The 22,233-nt window shown below is 43.0% G+C and overlaps 2 protein-coding genes across 2 annotated transcripts; both read right to left on the minus strand.

The window, feature by feature from the left end:
- Positions 1–418: 418 nt before the first annotated feature.
- Positions 419–6,387, minus strand: g3bp1 (GTPase activating protein (SH3 domain) binding protein 1). The gene is made up of 12 exons (XM_088293619.1): positions 6,249–6,387; positions 5,259–5,379; positions 5,103–5,184; positions 3,141–3,314; positions 2,954–3,044; positions 2,785–2,881; positions 2,227–2,461; positions 2,050–2,154; positions 1,730–1,850; positions 1,528–1,653; positions 1,307–1,416; positions 419–1,012 (listed from the first exon to the last, which is right to left on the minus strand). The coding sequence occupies exons 2-12, from the start codon at positions 5,351–5,353 to the stop codon at positions 761–763; spliced, it is 1,488 nt and encodes a 495-aa protein (XP_088149745.1). The 5' UTR covers positions 5,354–5,379; positions 6,249–6,387; the 3' UTR covers positions 419–760.
- Positions 6,388–7,951: 1,564 nt separating this feature from the next.
- sparc (secreted protein, acidic, cysteine-rich (osteonectin)) lies at positions 7,952–22,170 on the minus strand. Its single transcript, XM_088293329.1, has 10 exons — positions 22,071–22,170; positions 18,768–18,833; positions 18,195–18,338; positions 16,155–16,239; positions 14,866–14,987; positions 14,005–14,125; positions 12,292–12,425; positions 11,151–11,299; positions 10,054–10,202; positions 7,952–8,546 (listed from the first exon to the last, which is right to left on the minus strand). The coding sequence occupies exons 2-10, from the start codon at positions 18,822–18,824 to the stop codon at positions 8,518–8,520; spliced, it is 990 nt and encodes a 329-aa protein (XP_088149455.1). The 5' UTR covers positions 18,825–18,833; positions 22,071–22,170; the 3' UTR covers positions 7,952–8,517.
- Positions 22,171–22,233: the final 63 nt, after the last annotated feature.

Raw genomic sequence — 22,233 nt, forward strand, 5'->3', positions numbered from 1 at the left:
GTTTTTATGACATATTGACTAATTGTTGAAAATAGCGTGATCTCTTCGACAATGCAATGTGAATGGTTGAACATGTCATTTCGGGGTCTCCTGAAAAGTGAAGAAGAATTTGAAGCCCGACAACAGCGATTTCATACATTTTCCTGTTGGAACATGTACGCCATCATGTCAGTCATCTGATTGAGCATCCAAAAAGGGCTTGTAACATTCATCCATTTGATATTTCTACAACTACTATACCTTTTTCTGTTAGTAAAGTGATTTCTAAATGGTGAACATACTTTCAACTATCTAGGTCCATTAAATACAAATTAGTGTTCCAATGGAGTCTCCTGACTTAATGTGAGTGAATTAGCCTGAGGGAGGTGAGGGAGTGTTTATGACATCAAGAAGAAGAAAGCTGAGACACGCAGATTTTTAAAAGAGGAACCGACTTTAATTTAGTTGCGTGGTGGGCGGGCTTAGCGGGAAACGCCAAACTCGCTAAAAAAGACGCCAGTGCCTCTGGTACCGGCATAGCGTTCCTTTAAGGAACAGAACAGGCGGGAGATTCAAGTCCATTTCTCACTTCCAGTCCACTTGGAGGGGAAAAGAAAAAACAAAAACAAGACAGGACACGTCCGGGAGTCAAGATGGCAGCGAGGGCGGGACAGTGACGCGACCAAAATCTGGAAACTAGGCTAAAATCCAAAGACATGAAGGACGCTTCAAGGTCAATTTGGTCAAGTCCAATCATCAAGGCGTCGTCGTCGCCGCCACCTCACTGGCGCTGCGCCGAGTAGCGCCCCTCGCTGGGTGGTGCGCCACGGCCGGAACCGAAGCTGGGCTTCTGGGCAGCTCCCCCGCGGGCAACGCCGGGCGGGCCCCTGGGAGCGCCGCCACCGATGCGCTCGCGCGGACCTCCGAGTCCGCCTGGTCCACGAGGCCGCACGTCCCGCCGCTCGCCTTCCCGGGCCAAGCGCGTCTTCTTCTCCTCCACGTTGAGACGCACTTCACCGCGAAGCTTAATGGGCTGAAGACGAGACACGCAAAGTTAACGCTCAGAAAAGCTCCCTTTTTTTTTTTTCATTCAAAAATGTTTTTACCCCCTCCCCTTTCAAGGAAAAGAAATGGCAAATTGTGATTTAAAAATCTAATTTTGCTCTTTGGCGTTTTCTCTACAGATGTAAAAATAAAAGTCCCATCAAACACTATCTTCATGTTTTAATCGAACATTTTAACTTCACTGGATTATCACAAACAACATCCCGACCCTAAGGGGGACCTTGCGCCGATATTTGTGAATGGACAGGAAGGCCAAACTCACCCGACTGCTCAGGATCTTCTGAACCGGATCCGAGTCGTCAAACACCACAAAGCCGAAGTTAGGAAGTTTGCCTCCGCTGTTGATCCGCAATTCCAGAACCGTCCCGTACTCTGCAGGCCGCACAAAACAAACACACACACGCGTGCGTACACATTTTAGGTGACACGCATACGTGATGACGATGCTTCCCGCTAAGGACTATGCGTGGTCACATGACTTACGCTCAAAGAACTCCTTGAGTTCGCTCTTGTCTACGGCGTGCGGTACGTTCCCCACAAACAGCTGATGGGCGTCGGGGTAACGCACCATCCGCCGGACTTCCACCTCACCCTGCTCGCCCTCACGAACTGGAAACCAAAAAAAAATAAATTGGCAACGTCTGCAGTGGGCTTTTGACGACATCACTTTCTGTTTAGTGCGTACTAGGGCGTGGCCCTCTATGCGTGGGGGGAGGGGCGCCGGGTCGCTGCTCTCGTGGTCGGGGGTCCCGCTGTGGAGGTCTCTGTGATGCCGATTGAGACTCTGACTTAACATCGACGCGCACCTGCAGACAAACACGCACACACACCCGCTTCAGATCCAACAACTCGGAACAAGATTCCTGAAACAAATTCTTGGGCGGCATTGAATTGAAAAACAATGGCATGACCAACAAGGACATGGCGGTTAAGTGGTGGGCCAATCCAAAAAAAAAAACGATGCCTCAAATAGTTTGGACAGCACCGGTCTTGGGTGTGACCTACCGGTGCCACAGGGGCGACTTTGACGACGTGTGGCGGGATGCCTGACACGGGGACGGCCCCGCTGGGCGGAAGGTTCTTACTGGTCACAGACGCCCACGAGAACGGCTGCAAAGAGCAACACGTGTGGCGTTAGCGTCTTGTTAGCATCTGGTTGGCGTGGAGAAAGCAGCCACTGACCCGGTTCTCCTCCGGCGCGGCGGGCGTCGTCTCAGCGGGTTCTGCGCTAGCGTCTGCGTTCTTGTCCGCCTGCTCGGTGGCAGAGTGCGAGTGCGCTTCACTTGGCGGCTCGGGCACGGCGGCGGCCTTGAGCTCCACCGTGTCGACGACCTCGGCTTCCTTCTCCGCTTCGGGTTCTGGCGCCGGAGTGGCCGCCGCCGCTTCCTCCTCATCAGCAGGGTGCGATGCTTCCGTACTAAACAAAAACACCAGTGTCACACCGTCCCGAGCCTTCACGCAGTTTGTAATGTTGCTGAAATAATTATTAAATTAATAGCAAACTATTTTTGATAATTGGATTCATCGTTTCAACCCATTGGCATCTCATTAAAAAGACGATTCAATATGCATGGTGATACATGAGGTGCAAAATGATGCAAAGACTTTAAAATTTAACGATTCAATTCAGTCTGACAAATCAAAACCGATTTTCCGATTCAAATCGTTTGTTGCACCCCTGTAGTGAGCCTCTCAGGTGATTGTGGAATAAGCGATGATTGTTTTTCTGCGTGTGCTTACATGGACGCAGGTTGGTAAAAAGCGGGAACGGGCTCGTCGGCCATGACGTCTGGAGAAGGAACGCGCTCCTCTAGCTCCTCCACCTCGTCGTCGGACTCTAAACGCAAACGCACGCTCAGCACTGTTTTCATTATTTTATTGTTCATAATCAGAGGAATAAATTCCTAACCCTCAGGTGGTTCCGAGTCCGAATCTGCAAAGACTTCATCCTGGTAGCGAAAGACGTCGTTGTGGACGTAGAACTTGTTGGCCACCGTACCCTGGGGAGGATCGCAACAACGTCAGCATCGTTTTACGTGACACACAAAGCGTCAAACGCGGGATCCGTTTTGCGGCAAGGGCCGGTCATGCGTTACCTCCGGGGCGAGCACGAAGGTCTGCATGAACTTCCTCATGGGCTGCATGTTGTTGGAGAGCTCCCCCATGACCTGCACCACCACGCCCTCGTTCAGGGTGGCGTGCGCGTCCACGTGACGGATCTTGGTGTGGCAGTCGCGGAAGCTCAGTGCCATCACGCGCTTGTGGATGTCCTACAACACACAAACGCATCGTTGACATTGACGAGCTTATCTATGCGACGTCTACTGTTACGGAGGAAGTAGAGTAGACGCTTGATTTCTGGTTTTAATTTGTTCCGGGTCCAAGCGGCCTGTAATCACTCCAATTGAATCGGCCTGTTTTTATAGAATTCGTGGCACTTTTTTGTTCAACCTAGCAAATAAACCAATTAATCACGTTGAAAAATATTCCTAATAAAATGAACCTACAGTCGTCACTTTCTGTCAGCGTAAAAAGTAGGATTCCAGAGGATTTGACATTCAAGGATTTTCAGCTAAATTTAGGCAGAGCTCAAATAATTCCAGTTTCCCCTTCTTTCAAATTTTGTGCCCAACAAAATTGTGCGCTGCAATTTAGTGCTTGACAGCGGAATTACGTCAACACAAAATGAACAAAGGCAGGACAAAATAGTTCAAGTGAGCAAATGAAATCCTCGAAAAAAGGGACGCTGCGAACCCGCCTATACTTTACGTGAGCTGGCGAATCATCTGAACATTCAGTTCTTACGCGCATCAAAGCACGTCAAATTGTTGTCAATAAAAAACTGTATGCGATTTTCTCAATTTCTCTTACCAACTGCGTTAAGGACGATCCACAAATTTCGCAATTTCTAATATAATCAAGAGCTGTTGTTCAGAAACGACGTCAATCCAGAATTGTTCGGTGAAGCAAATGCAGCTTTGCAGTATTTTTTGGGGTATATTATCGCGTTATTGGTAAACCTTTGTGAAAAATGTATTTTTTTTTAACGCAAAGAATTCACTCACTGATGCGATTTCAAGCTCCCTTGATACACCAGCATTGGAGAGAAGTACGTTGGTCTCGCTATCAGCTCATATATCTGGTGCCGGTCGCCAGTATCTCTAAATTCATGCCGGGTGTAACCAATGTTCACAGAACCGACACGAATGTAAATGAACATTTATCGAGTCCGAAAACACCAGCGTGACTATTTTTGCTAATTGAGCGATAAGCGGATATCGTAATTATCGTAACATGTGTAATAACTGTCAGTATTTGTTATGTCGCAATCGGTGTGTAGCATTTGTCGTGCGGGAAGCGTGTGAGACTTTTGTCATAATCGTGTAGCACGTTTTGTAGTCGGGTAAGTGTTACATTAGAGGTCCCCAACCTGTTTTACGCTCGTGGACCGGTTCATACAACTCCATAACGTTTGCGGACCAGATGCTGGCGGCATGACGTGACAAAATTACCGCTCAATGTCACGAGCGAGCTTCGTACGTGCTGCCGTCACTCATTTTGCTAGCGTGTGTGTTAATATTCGCAAAATGTGACCGAGACAATTAACATTCTGACAAGCATCAACAGCAAGTTTTTTTTGTTTTTTTTTTAATTCCCCATCCAAAGCGGCCCGCGGATCGGTGATTGGGTACCACTGTATTACATGACAATGTTGCATAGCAAGTGTTGTAAAAATATGTCAAGATTGTTGTGCAATTACTGTGTAACAAAGATTATGATGGAGGTCTTACGCAGCAATTGTTGTGCGGTGATGGTTGTGTAGGAAGTGGAACAACAGCTCTCCAATTTGTGGTGTCACCACTGTTGTGTAGGACATGTTGCGTAGGAATCACGCGGGCTGTATCGTGTAATGTTATTGGTACGAAGGGTTATATAGCTTTTGTTGTGGTGGACATTTTGCGTTGGAGGTTTGGCATATGAAATGTCGTGCAAAAATTGTAGCGTTAAAGTGTTGTTGTGTTATACACTAATTATTGTGCAGCGGTTGCGCAACCCACCGACTGTCCGTAGACGGCCTCCAGAGGCTTTCCACTCGTGTCCAGCCCGCCGTGGACGTACGACGAGTTCTTGCCATAGAATCTACACACACAAAATTCATGAGAATGCTGGCGGGCGGGTAGGTGGGCACACTTGCGGGTATTAGGCGGGCGTACCTGTGCAGGTAGTCGGGCGCCTGGTTGAGGAGCGTGTAGTACTGTCGGACAAACTCTCGCCCGACCAGCTGGGCACTTGGCTTCTCCATCACCATTTCTTCTTCTTCTTCTTCTGTACTTGCTGGATGACACAATAGCGCATTGCTAGCATGAGATTTTGGAAATATCTTTTAAATTAGGGAACTAGATCCATTTGTGGTGATTAGGGAATAGAGAATGAGTAAATGGTTCTGAACGCAGTCTTCATTGCTGATCCCAAACCACTACTTTTGTCCCGCTGATCACAATCATCGACCTGGAATTAATCGTCAACCGACCCTAATTGAGAGCACTTTGTTCGGGATGATCCATACTATCTGCACTTTTCATTTCAACAGCACAACAAAATGGCCATCTCACAGGCTATATTAACTAGGGAGTGCAATCCGAAGCCGATTTTATGTGAAGATTCGAGAACTTTTCGGTGGGGCCTCGAGGCTCAGCGACGCCGGCTAGCACGTGCCAGATCGAGTTCCAAGTCACGCTTGCGGCTTGGTGAACTAACTGGTCAACGAAAAGAGCCGAGAGCAGGAGAACTATTCGGAGAAGTACGCACAACAGGGAAGGGTTGTTTTGCAAAAATACGTTAAATCAAGGAATAAAAACGACGAGAAAGGCAGGCAGCGGCCTGGAGCGAAAACGAAAGCGCGCAGCATGGCGGTGGACAAGCACAGGATGCTGGCTAATTCCCGGACAAAGGCGTCTACGAGAAGCCCGATAATGGATTGTAAACGCGCTTATCACGGGAAGTATCTTACCGCTGTATGAAATACCGCAATTGAGTGAAAATGACGCCTTTTAAGCGAAGAGTGGCTAACAGATAGCTTTCTCTTACCAGGACGTAGACGGCGCCCTCCCTCCTCGACCCAATTTACGAAACCAATGCGGCAGAAGAAGCAAAATGGCAAACTTTGAGCAGTTAAACGAGCCTCAATCCGAGATGTTACTCACCAAAGGTCGATTGTCTCAGGTTTTAGTTGCTTTCGTTCACAAGTTATTCTTTGAATGAGTCCAACACAAGCACTTTGACAACGTGCTCGCTCGCCGGGTTTCAGCCGCGCTGCGCTAACTCACATGCCTCAGTCGCACTTTTAGCCAATCATATTCCGCGTTCGGCTGCTCTCCGCCAACCACACGCAGCGCTCGCCGTCCCTCCCGCTTTCGACCAATCGCAATAAATTGAGCCTCTGCCGATGCCGACAGCACAGCGAATCGTAAAATGTTTCTGGGGTGAGCACGTCGAGGCTGCGCTGCTGCTGGTTGGCCGCTTCGGGGCGAAATTAAAGCGGACCTCTGGAGGGTTGAATAAGATCCGTTCTGTACAAACTTCTGGGCAAGAATTTCGTTCTTACATTTCTGAAACTTGTGCTTTTTTTATGGATTAGTTTTTCATCATGAGCTTTCCGACTACCCTACCCATTTATGTTGCTGTCAAATCTAAAATTCAACCAAAATAGAATGTTGATTCAGATTTTGAATCCCAAACTTCAATGCTGACAAATCCTGTTGAGCCAGCGTTGATTGGCCATCAATCTTCAACTAAAACAAACAAAAAAAAAACACAAAAAAAAATCTATGTTCTTAACGCTATAATTCAACATTGATTAAACATCTTTTGCTATCTGGGTGCGTAAAATTCCTCCAACTGGCCAAATGTAACTAGAAAACTGCATTTAAGAGTAGCTCAAATATCAGCATCGTCCCAAGATAGACACCGAGCTGCACTTTTAAATGTTCAATTGAATTAGCTTTTTTATATTATACTTTGTAAAGTATAACAACTACCAAAGTTTAGTTATCTGACTGTATTTTAAAATATTGTATTTACATAAAGTATATCCACTTAGTTAAATGTTGACAGCAGTAAAAATAGCGACCTGTATTTAAAAAAAAAAAAATCATAATAATAATTACTACTATAAAATCGATCAAGATGGCGAGTTTGATGGAGTTTAACAGGTTAGCTACATGTACAGGAATCAGATATATATAGTATGTGGCCCAAATTTTATGACTAAAAATGTGGTGTATCGATCCCCTGTGAGATGTAAATTGAAATTGCAGGTGTGGATGAAAAGTGATGCAATCATTTTCTTTAAAAAAAAAAAAATATATATATATATATTACACTCACACATACAAAAAAGGAAGTATCTTAAACCTGCATGTAGCTAAAGATGAACTGTAATAAAAGTGTTCAAACAACATCCAGTGAATATGGTACATTAAAATGAAAATATACTGTATACAATCTCAAGTCAAGTAAGAACGTCTCTTTTCTAGTGGTTTATATTACGTACATACTCTGAGGATTACTATACAATAATGATAATGGATTGTTTGGACATTTTGTTGCACAGTTGAGATTTGTGAATTTAACAGTCACTCAGTGATTTCTTTTCCTTTTAAGGAGCTGAACTTTCTTGTCTGTGCTTCGCCTTTCAGCCGACTCAGGAGGAGCGGGTGTGCATGGGGATTGGGTGCGGCCCTCCGTCGTCTCCCAGGGGACCGCCAGTCTGCAGGAGATTCTTTGCTGCGATGCTAACGTTAGCATTCCGACGGCAGGTGATGAGTTGCTAAATTGAGGATGAGGATGTCCAAAGTGTGCGGTGAGCTTGTGATGAAGATACGAAAGGCATGCAGACGTTTGATCGTTTGATTGATTCTTTTATTGTATTTCTTCAAGGAAGCTTTGCTGCTGCTGTCAGTAGAAACACTTTGTAGAGAAAAAAAACTCAGCCTGCGAGACTTTCCCCTCGTTAAACATGCCTATCTTCTTTTAGGGCCGTCGCCATGGAAACCAGGCAAGTGCAAGCGAGCGCAGTAGTGGAGCACAACAACTAAACAAAGTAAGTGTGCAGTAGAAAAGCAAGCGCAGGGAAAATTTATTTCCAAACTTTATTTTTGTCTAATTCATATCCAATGGAATCCCTTAAAAATAAATTTAAATATCATTTAAAAAAAAAAACATTTACATCACAAGTTTTTAGTTTGATGTTAGTTTGTGCACATTTGTCTTTTGGAATTTTTTGCTTGTTTAATAGTGGTATAGGCAGAAAAGTTTATTTAAAACTCAAAATAAAAATAAAAAAAAAAAGCAGTTAGCACCAAAACAATTTTTTTTTATTTAATTTCTTTTTTTTCCTTAAACTTAGCGATGAGCACCTTGTCCCCAAAGAAGCGGCCAGTCGTGTGGCGCTTCTGCTTGTGAGAGAGAAACTTAGATGAGGAGGTCGTTGTCCACATCCTCTGCAAAGACACAAAACATTTTTCACCTCGTCAGTACTAGAGGTGGGAAAGAATTAACTGGAGGATTTTTTTTAAATTTCTGTTTGAAAAATGTTTTGAATTCAAATACAAACAGTAGTTGTTGCTCTTAAGTCCGATAGATATCAAAAGCACCTTCCAACGATAAGACAACTCCAGAAGATACGTAATACAAAACGTGTTTAAACGAGGGTTTTCTCAGAATGTGTCTCAACTTTCACTGACAAAATAGAATCAGAGCTGCAACGAAGAATGGATTTTGAGAATTGATCATTTGTTTCGACACCTCATTAAACTTCAAATTGTCCAAATCTTCAGAATTTCAGTCTCGCAACGGTAAGTCTCGGATTTCAGTAATTGACTCGTCCGTGTAAATAATTGGGTTATCTTTGTATTTTTATTTTATTTTATTTTTCCAAAAAGGTCATTTGCAAATATTTGCTTTTACTTTGGAAAACCAATGATCAGGATTTATTTATTTATTTATTTATTTTACATTTTTCAGACGGATGTTATGCACCAAACCACTAACTGAGTCATAATCAATTTGTGCATTTTCTCGATTTGAAATAACGTTTTGTTTTTCAGTTTAGGGATGAAAAGCTGAAAAACTCACCTAATCGCTGTTTTTGTGTTCAGGCCAAAGTTGTTTAAAATAAAATATTGCTTTGGCACCATCTGGTGGTGTTATGCTACCAAGGAAGCAATTTCAAGTGGATGGAGTGCTTCAGTAAAGTATTGTGTGGCATCTTGAAGCAATTAAAAAAACGAGAGTTGGCTGGCATTTTCAGCAAATAGCTATCAAGTGTATTTTGCAAGTATTTTCAAATGTCCTTTTGAATTTTGGGAGTACAATATGACATCTCACTCGGTTATGGGGATGCCACCGACGACTCGGGTGTTATGTCACATCCTTCCTTCATGCTAATTTGTACGATATAGCCGAAGGACTTTATTGTTAGCCAAAGCTGTTGAAAGGAGCTGTGCTATGCGATGATCTATGTTTAGGTCTGAAATCCGACGATATTGCTCTCCCATTGTTTTGATTGTTGATACGATGTGGGGGGGGGGTATCGCATTAGCGCTTTTGCTACACTAATTTAGCATCTGAGACGCTAACACAACAACAGTCGCTTCTCTATGATGTCATCTTTGTGCCGCAAACTTAAGGCTACACCAATCGGCACACGTTAGTGGAATAGTTGGTCCTGTTTTTTTTTTTTTTTTTTTTTTTTAATTTAATTTTTTTTTTTTTTTTATCTAGACACTGCATCAACAGATATTCCAAATCAAGTGACTTGGACATCCCCATTTTTTTTTAAAATTTATTTATTTATTTTTTTTGTTCATTTCGGCTATTTATTTGGCAGTTCATGGACTTGAAGCGAACGTTCACTCTGTTTGCAACTTGCCTAAACGTAGAAGGCAAAATGCTCAGCGTGCAGACGAGGAATGTCGGGAAGTTGCGGGTCGGGTGTGGGCTACTCACGCTCCTTGATGCCGAAGCAGGCGGCCCACTCCTCCAGGGCGATGTACTTGTCGTTGTCGGCGTCGCACTCCTCGAAGAAGCGTGTGGTGCAGTGTTCCATGGGAATGAGGGGGGCACGCAGGGGAGCCAGCTCACTGTGCGTCAGGTAGCTGTCAATCAAACAAGCGCTTTATAATCACGCTAAAACGCCAATGTCATTTTTTTCATAGGATTTGACTTGAGATGCAACGATCAATCGATTCTTCAGCAACAACGATTTTGGCAATTGATTTGTAGTTTTTAGACGTTTACACTAAATTGTCGTAACTTCAGCTATTTTTGTGTTCCTTTATGAAAGCCGACTGATTTATTTTTTTTTTTCCCAAAAATATGCAAATGTCTGCTTTTCACTTGGATAATGATGATCAGCAATTTGGCGGATTTTTCTAACATGTTACGGGCCAAACCAGGAACTGAATCATCATCGATTTTGTGTTTGTGCATTTTTTGAAATAATGGCTTGTTCTTGAATAATGGAAATTATTATTATTTTTTTTAAATCTGATTCATCGCTTAATCAAAAGATTAATCAGTCGTTAAAATAATCATTAGTTGCAGCCAGCCCAACTTTGTATGCGTTGCTGTTCCAATGGTTTGTATCATAATTTGCATTTGGCCATTTATGGCGTCACACATGAACACATTCACTGCCATTGACGGCTAAAGACGTCAAAAACCTTTTTTTTTTTTTTTTAACTCTGCTGTTAGTGAATGAGTTAAGTGTTACCATTATGCTAGTGTATGACTTTAATTTTTACAAAATGATGGTTTGCTTGAACATTTCTGTCTTTTTCTATATGATGTTTAATTCTCTTTTATTTTGTGTTCGTGCCGGTCAATCAATCAAAGGAAAGCAGGGCGTCTGTTAAACTGCTTTTCAGCTTTAATTAAGTGATGTTCCGGTTATAGCTCGATTATACAACTGTAAATATTTGGTGGGTTTAGTTTCCTTTTAAGAAATATACTGATTTTATGGCCTTGATGCAGGCCGCTTTAAAGTGGCGATCCTGTGACCGTGGAGGGTCTAGTAGTGGGCGTCGATGTCTGAGCGTACGTACCCGTCGGCGGGGTGCTGGTCCAACTGTTTGAACTGCCAGTGCACGGGGAAGATGTACATGTTGTAGTTCTTGACAAAGTCGTGAGCCAGCAGGTCCAGGGTGTGCTTTCCCGCCTTCAGCCTCTTCTCGTTCTCGTAGATCTTCTTCACCTGTGACGTGGCCGACCAATGACAGCTTAATGATTATCAAATTCATCGACAACTATTTTGATAATCGGTTAATGGTTTCGAGATCGTTTTTGTTCCGCTGCTCATCAGTAAATGTTCTCCAAATTCTGTAGTTCTCCGTGAACGCAGTCGGATTTGTCTTTTTTACGCTTTTGCTTCAGAAAATTATGATCAGCATTTTCTTCTGATGGCATCAAACCAGGGATTGAATCAAAAACGATTTGTTAGTGAATTTTTGAAATACCCTGCTAAAAAAATCAACTAAAAAGCCAACATGGTTTTGTTGTGTTTTTATGCTGCTCTTTCTGGTATCACAAGCAGCTAAGAGTCGAACAGCCGGACCTTCGTTTTTTTTTATGTTTTTATTTTTTTAGTCGGGTAATACCCTATTTTTGACTATAGCTAACGCATATTTCAGATAATTTGAATTTTGGTTGAAGCAATTTTTGGAAATTGGCTGGTGGAGATTTTCGGTCTAATTTTGTGACTTTAACTCATTTACTGCCATTGACGGCTAAAGACGTCAAAGATCCATTTTTTTTTTTTTTTTTACTCGGCATGTTGGGAATGAGTTAATAAAGTCCTTCATCATTTGCCAACATTCCAAATAGTTTACCAACATTTCAAATCGTCAGTTGACTCCCACGAGAGCTAAGAAAGTCAACCTAAACCTCATCCTGAGACTCTTGATATCAGCCCCTATCACACCGTCTTGCCAGAGCCGTCTTTTTCCTACGTCGCTGTTCTATGTGGACAGCAGCGATTAAAAAAAAAAAAAAATGATGGGTCATAGGCCGCTTGGCAACTTCCTGCCTTCGAAAGTTGTATCAGAGGCATAACTGAGTCGTGGAAAGTTGGGACTGGAGTGTGAAGTTTAACACTTGCCACTCACTTTTCCCGTGTGTTGTCGGTGTGAAAGAGGCAAGGGACGCCTACCGGTCCGTGAAGGTTCCGTTCGTGCGGAGCGGACTCACCCTGAGCTTCTGCTTCTCGGTCAGCAGGTTGTTGTCCTCGTCGCGCTCGTACAGAGTCACCAGGACGTTCTTCAGCCAGTCCCTCATGCGCAGAGGAAACTGGTTCAGCTCGTTGTCCAAGCAGGCTTCGATTTCTGTGCAGTCACAAAGCCGGTGCAAAGATTTTAAAATGGCGGTCATGTGCTCTTGTTTGTTTGTGCTTCTCCCAACTCAGCGCCATACCCGCCTGGCCCAGTGCCATTAGGCCACCCGTAATGTTGGACTCTGGAATAGCTTTTTCTCACGCAAATGAATTTTATTTATTATCAAATCCAGTCCAGAAAATTTGAGCTCTTGGTCTACATTTTATCGTCTTTCGGAAATGTGCTACCAGGTCCACCTTGGCACCTGAGATGCTGCAGAACGTCCGCTGGGTGTGCTGATACCTTCTTCCTCATTGGGACTCTTGGACCAAATCTCCAGACCTGAAAATTACCCAAATAGCTGCTTGAGACTAAAATGTCTGACTTTGTGTTCTGTTCAGTTTCGTGTTTTAACACTTTCTTGTGTGTCCGCTTCTAAAAGACATGTCCATACCACTGCATGTTGTCAAACAGATGTCAGGAGCAAAACATTTTCTTCCCAGGGAGTGCTACTGAGTGAATTTTGGAAGGAGTTGTGTATGGGACCTATAAAACCCGGGATACACATGCTTGCATGAATTGGTGAGTTGAATAGACAAACAGAAAACGCAAAACACAGTCCAGTTCTTGGATCCTAATCTCGCTGATGAAAACAGCTTTTGATGCTAATATTGACATGCTAGCAGGCTAACGCCTCATTCACTAGTCTGTTAGGAAGCGTCTCCATGTCAATGCCGTCAGCCTGTTCTCCACTTGAGCCTCGCACTCCCGCGCTCCACCCCAGTTTGAGTGTGTACACAAACGTGTTTGGACGCGTCTCAGCTGACAGGACGCTGCAGCTGCTGCTGCTGCTCGTGCTTGGAATTGTTTTCACACTTGGCAGTCTGCTGCTACCTTGACTTTCAAGTTGAATTTGGTCCAGGACCAAGCTCTTAACGCAATTTAATCCCATATCAAATGTAATAAAATTAATACTATTAATCCGTTACGGTTCCCCAAATCCTGCCACTGTGATTTTAGGGAGAAAACCAACACTTTATTGAATATATATAAATGCAGTGGAGTTTCATCTATATGCAGATTTTTTTTTTTCCATAATGTACATTTTTTTTAGGGCTGTCAAAATTAAAGCATTAACTCAGGTGATTAATCCCCAAAAATCTAACTCAGTTAAATATTTTAACTCAGTTTGATTTTCTTAATAAATAATTTGCATACTTAGCAATTAGCATAAATATCTGTTATAAGCTTAGCAAAAAATAGTAGTTGAAAAATGTGATTAATCACAATTAATCATGGATTTCTTTATGATTAATTAGTTTAAAAAAAATAATCACTTGTCTGCGCAAATTTTTTTTACTTCTTTTTTGGTGGGAACAAACTCTCATTTTTAATAGAAAATGCTTACTCCCAGTGTTTTCCACCTCTTCAAGAAATTTTTGGTATCGCATAATCATGTGTCAGATGTCTGCCTTTAAGGGGCGTGGCCAAGGGAGTGTCATTTGGAGCCATCTGGTCCATCCTCCTTTCTTGTGTTTATTTGTGAGTTTAAAACCTTTATTTATCCCGATAAGGCAAGTCTAAGATTCACCTTTGCAGGGTCCGATGTAGTCCAGGTGCAGCTTGTGGCCCTTCTTGGTTCCCTCCAAGGCGCACTTGGCGGCGAAGAAGTGGCAGGAAGTGTCATAGGTCTTGTTGTCGGTGCCACAAACCTGAATATGACATTGCAGCAGTGAGACGCAATGATTTGTGTTTTCTAAATTTCACTTTCTCGTTTAGCTGAAAAAACTGGGACTTGCAACACTCGAATGTTTCAACTGCGGTAACGATTGTCTAAATCCAAAGCCTAAAGAAAACCCGCTGAAGGGCAAGCATTTTTTTGGTTTGTAATACACCTTGCATTGACGCTGTAGGGAGTTTGCTACTCACAGGTGTCACAATATCCGGCTTCAAAAATCATGGACACAGAAACATGAAACTACTGGCATGAGCAGAGTATATATATATAGGAAGGAAATTTGAAGAATTCAAATCTCCCGTCTGGATCGATTTAAGCCTTCAACGTTGAATATAACGACAAAGTTAAAACTTCGGACGTGATCATACAAGCAGCACCTTTTAAGTTCTTCAAGTTCCAGGCGAGAAACGTTGATTGTGTGTTTGGAATGCAGGAACTATTATCTGTACATCTGGGTTAAAACAAGATTGTGCTATTGGCGTTGTAGTTTGACAGTTCTAGGAATTTTCGGTTGAGATTCTGGAGGACTACAGCTCTGAACAATTCCAGGAAGCACAAGTATCAAATGATAAACATTCCTGGAATTTTAGGAGAAGGGTGACAACTGGAACTATGTTATTGAAGTGGATGGGGTTGCGATGATACTACTTTTTTTTTTTTTTAGGTCCAGTGTGTGTGTGAATGGTTGTGGCGTGGTCGCCGGTGAGAACTGACGTGTTCAAACTGTCCCTCGGCGGGGGTGCAGGTGGAAGGGTCCTGACACACGCAAATTGGAGTGTTGCTGTCATCCACCTCGCACACTTTGCCCTTCTTGCACTCGTGCTGCAGGCATGGGTCTGGGAAAAAAATTAAAAAATCATCATCATTGTCGTCATCATCATCATGAAAAGCGGCATTGTTTGTCGTGTTTGTGTTTTAACATCCCTTTCAAGGCTCGTATATACTTACATGAGTTGTAATCATGTTTAATCATAAATGTGATATTTAAATCTTAAAAGTGCCACAATGACCTGTACATCAAACGTGAAAAATACTCAACACAAAATACACCGATTTAGGAAAAATGGAAAATTGAGTTTGTTTTAAAACATTAACTTGTTGGCCTACACAAATTTAGATTTTTTTAAATTATTGAGAGAAAGTGAAACCTTCCCAAAAATTTTAAAGAAATACACAAATGCTGGAAAAATTGAAAATTTTGGGAGCGAAACACAAAGAAAATTTTAAGGGACAGTTTTGTACAGAAATATTGGAAAACTACAAAATTGATGAAAAAAAAATGTTAGGTAAAAATGATGCCATAAAACACACATATAATAGAAGAGATAGGTGGACAACTATTAAATAAAAAAATAACTGAGTCATACAAAGTGCAAAAAAATGGAAAAAATAGAAAATTTTCATAAATGAAAGAATAACTACAATAAATGTGAAAAAAAATAGTTCATGTAAATTAAACTGGCTAAATTAGGAAAATAAAAATGCAGTTGAATGACATGCATTCCGATTGTATGACAGTTCCGACATGAGCAATTGTGAGATCAGTAACATATCCATTGAAGTCGTTTTCTGCGTGGCTCAAGAAATCAGTTGCCACTCAACTCACCTTTTATTTATTTAATTTTGTTTATTTTTTTATTCTTTTGGATTCATTTCCTCCAACTTTGACTTTGCGACTGTGTTAGCCTAGCTTAGCGATCTGCCTGATCGTAACGCAACTCCGTCGTAAACTGAGGGACTCTATTTCTGTGCAGTTCTTGTTTTGACGGAGGATATATTCATAGCTTAACATTTTGATTTTTATGAAAAGATCTCGTGTGTGTGTGTGTGTGTGTGTGTTGTGTTTGTGTTTCTTGTGGCGGTGTGCCGCACTCTTTACGACTCTTGTCCTGATTATACATAATTCTGGTCTTGAACGTGTCATTTCGCTCGTGGTTGTGTCGCTTTAAATCTGAAGTCCAGACGAGCATGCAGCTGGTGAAACGTTGCGGCGAACCGCTCACTCTCGGCAACATCGTCTTCCAGCTCGATGGCCTCGTCAAACTCGCCGATCTCCACCTGCACAGGGTTGGTGCCAACCTCCACTTCCTGGAAAGCAGCAAAGGTCAACAATAAGACGAAAAGCCGATTAAAAAGCGGGTGGAATGCGCGAGCCCACAGTGACCGTGTTTGAAATCATCTCCTTAGTCCCGACTTCTGAAATACTAGATAGGGATTTTTATATCACAGGAACAGGAACTAGTTGTTTCGAGGATAGTTCTTGTTCCTGTGCAATCTTTCCCATTATAGATCAAATTATGATGACAGTGGCAGAGCTAGACTTTTATCAAGGCTATCTGAGGGGATCCGAAAAACTAGAAAAAAAATCAGTTACAGTGGGAAAAAACGGTGTGGTAAATTTACTTATTTATTTGTGGCTACAGAAAATAAAATCATCAGGAGCCAGATATTTTTCAGTAGATGTATAGTCTATTTTTTAAGTAGCTATATTGTCTACGAAAATATTTTACTTGGATGATTTTATCCCGTGTGGCCACCTCACAAAATAAAATCTGATAAATTTACCTTTAGATAATGAACTGAAAAAATTTGCAAATTGTGTTGTTGCAAATGTTTTTTCCACCCAATGTTGAACAAAAAGGACAGTTGATTAAATTAAAAGCTTGAAAATGATACGTGGACGTCTGTACAGATGTCTCAGATCATCTCAGCTCCTCGCAGAGGATAAAGAATTTGACAGGGGGGGACTGTTAGAGTGAATGTCTAAATGTGTTGCTGCACCGTTTGTGTTCAAATGTCATTTGCTTTCAAAATGATACAGCTGTGTGTTTCCCAGTATTTCTTCGGCATAACATCAAGCTAGAAGGCCCCAGGCTAAGCTATTAGTTTGTTTTAAAAACACAACGCGTAATTCTCTCTTTCATAAACACTCGCGGATAGGGAGTGACTCCGAGCACAGCCAAGGTTTTATTTATGAGCACCGAGCCTTTTGAGGTGGGACTGGCCACATTCCAGAAGGTTCCGCCCAGAAGGAACTAGCCCGTGAGCGGCAGGACCCAAATGGCTGACGCTAACGAGCAGCTGCATCTCCATGTGGTGAAGCCAGGAAGACGTCAGCGCTTCCTGAGAGGTTGCATGAGGCTGCTTTTTCCAGCTGTGGTGTCTGTGCTCCTTCGGGAGCCCGGGAGAAGCCAACGTTCACACGCTAAAGTTTTTTTGGAAAACAACAAAATGCTTCCAGAACATTCTGTCTTGGCATTTGATTTCCTGCTGAATGACTTCCAAGCTGGAAGCGTCCTTCTGTTTATCCACATAAACGTCTCTCAACGGAAATTTGGGGATTTGAACGATGAAGATGATGGTGCGGAGGATCGGGAATGAAAGTAAACTCGGTGACGTCATCGGGACCAGCTGGAGAATCAAATTTCAGTTTTCACAGTCAACGTCTGGAATGTCCCACAAAAGTTGAAGGGCAACTGGACTCTTCTTGGTTGCTGAAAACGTTTCGCCTTTACTGAGAATCTACAGATTTGAGACGCTTCCGTGTCATCTCGGAACTGCTGCTTCCCGGTCTCAACTGAGAGGAGAACTTTACTTTTTTTTCCCGTAGACAAAAACTAGCGGGAACGTTTGGATTTTTTTCTTCTTCTGACTGGAACATTTGCGTTTTAAAAAAAAAAAAAAGCAAAATGGCAGCATCAGGACCAATCGGCAAAGCTGCATCTCGTCTACTTGCCTCGTTTCAACATCAACATCGGAAATGTTCTCGCTCGGTCCAGCAGATGTTTTAATTTCACGGTGCTGTATTTCTAAACATTTACTCAGACGGGGCTTGATCGGATTCAATCTCCACGTTGGGTAGTTCACGCGACCCTGATCCAAGTATAATGGGGACATGGATTTGGTAATCCAATCGTAGTCCAGATCCCGATCAAACGCTTCTTTCTCATACATTTTTACAGACTGGGACTTGAGGCCCGAGTTGACCAACGGCAAACACTGTGGAGGAACTTTTCTTTGTCGTAAGAGTGCTCATGACTCGCCCTCGCAAGTGAATCCTCCACCACGGGATCGTCCACCGCCACCAGCTCCTCGTCCATCGGCTGCTCCTCGACCGCCACCAGCTCCTCGTCCATCGGCTGCTCCTCGACGGCCACCAGCTCCTCGTCCATCGGTTGCTCCTCAGTCTGACAAACACGAGGGAAATCTCTTAAATTAAACATGCAGTGCATGTGGAAGAAACACCGAGAGCATTGGCGCCCAATTCAGGTCCTCAAGAGCGCCTATCCAGCATGTTTTGGATGTCGCCCTCCTCCAGCACACTTGATTGAAATAATCAGGATCTTCTGTCAGGCTTCTGCAAAGCTTGATCATGAGGGTATCATTTGAATCGGGTGTATCGGAGGAGGGAGACATCTAGAACCGACTGGATGAAGCTCTCGAGGACCGGACTGGAGCATCCCTGTCCTAAAGGAGTACGACTACAAAGAACTTGTCTGGAACTTTTAACTCGGGAGTGACTGAGATGGGGCTTTGCAAATATTCTAACAGAACTTTTGAGGTTTTTCTGATGACGATGACTTTGCTCTGATTGGTTGTCGGACAGAAAGACTTACAGGAGCAGCCATGGCGTGTCCGGCCAGGCAAACCAGGAAAATGATCCACACCCTCATCTTCAGTGTCTGTGGACACAAAAGCAAAAGGAGACTTTTAAACAAAAAGTGAGAACCAGCAGGAGCCCTAGGAGGATTCCCTGAGGAACACCGGTAGACCTTTGCATGGATTTTTAAGTCACAGTTTACTTAATTTTCTTTTTTTTTTCTGCGACTAAAATGGATGGAAATTAGCTACAAAGCTAAAATCCGCCACGAAGCATTTCATGTCTTGTTTAATATTTTCTGGCCAGTTTAGGCAAGGTCCCCTGAGGACATAATGAGGTGTCTTGAAAGCTTTTTACTCTTTCTTGCTTGAGACATCAACATGATTGCACGTTTGTTTCCCAGCTGTTGAACAAGCGAGCGTTCTGTCTTGCCGCTCCGACGCCGTGTGAGCTTTCATTGTTGAGGAATTCCTTCTGCCTCCGTCTCCTGTCAAATGATGACTTGCATAAAAAGATCTTTTGTTTGGGTTGACTCCCGCTCAGCGTTTCTATCGTGCAGACATCTGGAATGCGCGAGGAACGCTTGCTTGGAGGCTACGACGTGCCGGCATCAAAGCATGCAAAAGCTGCTGCTGTTCTTCTGGCCTCCTTTCAACATCAACATCCGGAATGTTCTCCTGCTCTCGAACAGATGATCTGATCAACTTGTTTGAGTTCCTGCCTCAGCAAGTTGACCTTTTGTTTGATCCACTCTTCTATATGTTGTCTTTGCCTTAATTCTCCATGGAAAGGTGCCATCTTTACAACAAAATGATCTTCTGTGAAGTCGAAAACATGCAATTGTCCAAAATATACTCAGACGACGAAGATGTTGATGGTCAGCGAGTAGTATGTTTATTTGTTTGTTGGTGGAAAGTTCCAGAGCAAGAACATTGCGCACAAAGCAGCATCTCTTCTAAAAATACCCGAAAGCAACATTGCGAAGAAGAGGAAAAAAAAAATAAAAAATCTCATCTGAGTGTTTGACTTGGAGGAACATCACCATCCTCATTGGGCGAGGAGGAAGAGGAGGAGGTGACGCAAGTACCAAACAAAGTGTTTTATTTGGAAAAGACCCAGCCGCTCTCATAAAGTAGCTCTTTGCTACGCAAGCCTGTTTGATTTTCTGCCGGACTCGGCCGTGTCTGCATGCCAGGAAAACTACCTGACGCACAACACAGAATGAGTGCTGTGCTTTCAAGGCGAGCCTGACGCAAATATGGTCGTCTCCTCGCCATAAACATCCTGACGTGAGGATGCAGGAAGTGGCAACCTCACCAAATGCTTCCACTATGACTAAACAACAAAATAAACAAATATGCTAAGAAAGAGAGAGCATATAAACCCTTTTTCAACCTTTTTCAAACTTTAAACCTCAGGAGTCCAAAATGTTTCCTCCGAGAGCCGCAAAGAGAAAAATTGACAATACATATTTTGTTGCTATTTTTTTGACTATTCAGATGCTTTCTGATTTTTATTTTTTTTTTTACCCCAATCAAACACAGGTCACAATTTGATTTTTTTTGTTTATAACATATTAGTGATGATAAATGACTTGACTGAAGCTATGTGAACTACCTGAATAGCAGAGTTGCTAACGCTAAAACTGTTGCTAACGCAAGCTAGCAGTTGCCCTTTACTCCGTTCCTGCTACGTGTAGCTCAACCGTTGTTGCTAACGCTTACGTTTGGTTGGTTACTGAACAGCTAACCTCGAATAAGTGAAAGCGGTGAAATAAGTTACTAAGTTCATGCTTATGGAAGAACATTGAAGACTTTCCAAGGCGTGGTTTTTTTTGGGGGGGTGTTCAGGAGTAGAGACAAAGGCTCCACAGTCCAGAAAGAAAGAAGAAAAGGTAAGTTGAGCTCAGCAGAGTGGAAAAGTAACTTGAGAACCTTTCATCCTCTTTTCTAGTTCATGCCTTTTTCTCTTTGACTTTTCACTGAGATTCTCGTCCATCTGCAACTTGTCTCAACGTTTTCCATCATTTATGTTAATAGATGTGAACATATATACGCTGCGAGTTGGTAGAGCTGGGATCGGCTCCAGTTCCTTTTGCTAATAGAAAAAAAAATCTGTGATTAGTGCATTTAGCAGCATGCTAGCGTGTATTTGCTCGCGTTGCCTCAATTACGCACAAAGCAGAATTTGGGAGACGAGGTGCACATCTGGCAGCACGCCAGCCACACTGACTATCAACAACACCAAATTACATTCATAATTCTGCTAAATTGAAAAGATGACTTGGTTAAATAATAGTTAACAGTATGTTAGTGTTAAAGAAAAAACTCTTTGACTTGATTTGAATTCTTTGGGCTTTATTTTTGTAGTCAGCCCATTGACGACGGTGCACAAATTCCGGTTTGGTGCAAGCGCAATGCTCGCTATGGACATTTGCCAATTTGGCTCATGGGTCCTGGCTGAAAGTTGCAATTCCGCGCTGTCCTCTTCCACAAAGAAATGTCAGCGTGGAGACTCTCAGTGGCGGCACATTTAAAGGGCATGAGAGGAGCTGGCTTGGTTGGCTGTAAACACTCCCCACAGTGGCGCAGCCCGCCCACCTGCGGATCCGCCAGGCTGTGCTCATCCGCAAAATGACACAGTCGCACCACCAGTCGCACCGTTCATAAAAGTAAGGCTCTATTGGGGAAAGATGAGGCTTTCAACAACTTGGAACAAAAGTTTGTCTGGTAAAACACTTTTGATTCCATTTGGGAGCGCTTGCAAAGCTTACCTGGATAAACAAATGCTTTGAATTGCTTTCAGCTCTTTTGGGAGAATCTTAGAGAACTCCATTTGGACGTCTTAGTGCAAATGTTCATAATCTTTTAAGTGTGTAAGTCCATAAGCAAGTGGGTAGTTGCCATGACAACCTGCATTCCTTCACATGGGAGGGAACACCAGGCTGAGATGTTGTCGCCTTTTTCGAGTCTTTTCTTGGCATTCCAAGTCAAATGTCAGGATAAACCCAGACCAATATAACCCTCCCCCACAGGCACCAGCACCCCTCACCACCCATGCCCCCCTAACCCCCCCCACTGCCGATGTGGCAAACAATCTTCATCCTGCAGCAACTCTTTTATTTGTCGTTGCTCAGCTGCTTTGTGCTAAATGTTCAAAACTTTTCCCCCTTTTTTTTTGTCAAGTTACATGTTAAACACCTGAAGATCTAACATTTTAATTTGATGTTTCATTCAGTGAAGTGTAGTTGAGCTCTCAAGGCCGCTGTCAATGAATAAAACAATTTAAAAAAAAAAATAAGCAGGGGTGCAAGTCTTACCTTTGGGAGCAGAGAAGCAGCAGACAAGTCAGCGTGAAGAAGATCTTTGAGGACTTCTGAACGCTTCCCACTGTGGACTGTGTTAGGACGCACCAGACCCCCACCCTCCCTTGCCCCCACTTTTCCCTCTTCTTACCCCGCCTGGTGGGAGAGGCCAAACTGC

Source organism: Idiotropiscis lumnitzeri, chromosome 4 (assembly GCF_059441095.1).
Source record: "Idiotropiscis lumnitzeri isolate Australia: NSW breed Sydney's pygmy pipehorse chromosome 4, RoL_Ilum_1.0, whole genome shotgun sequence".
NCBI lineage: Eukaryota > Metazoa > Chordata > Actinopteri > Syngnathiformes > Syngnathidae > Idiotropiscis > Idiotropiscis lumnitzeri.

Excerpts from the sequence above, each read along its gene's own strand:
- g3bp1 (XM_088293619.1), bottom strand. The coding sequence starts at position 5,353 with ATGGTGATGGAGAAGCCAAGTGCCCAGCTGGTCGGGCGAGAGTTTGTC. Across the intron at positions 3,315-5,102 it reads AGGCCGTCTACGGACAGTCG|GACATCCACAAGCGCGTGAT; the intron begins GTGGGTTGCGCA and ends TGTGTGTTGTAG. Across the intron at positions 1,654-1,729 it reads GCATAGAGGGCCACGCCCTA|TTCGTGAGGGCGAGCAGGGT; the intron begins GTACGCACTAAA and ends TTTGGTTTCCAG.
- sparc (XM_088293329.1), bottom strand. The coding sequence starts at position 18,824 with ATGAGGGTGTGGATCATTTTCCTGGTTTGCCTGGCCGGACACGCCATG. Across the intron at positions 18,339-18,767 it reads GACACGCCATGGCTGCTCCT|ACTGAGGAGCAACCGATGGA; the intron begins GTAAGTCTTTCT and ends CGTGTTTGTCAG. Across the intron at positions 14,126-14,865 it reads CCGAGGGACAGTTTGAACAC|GTTTGTGGCACCGACAACAA; the intron begins GTCAGTTCTCAC and ends TGTCATATTCAG.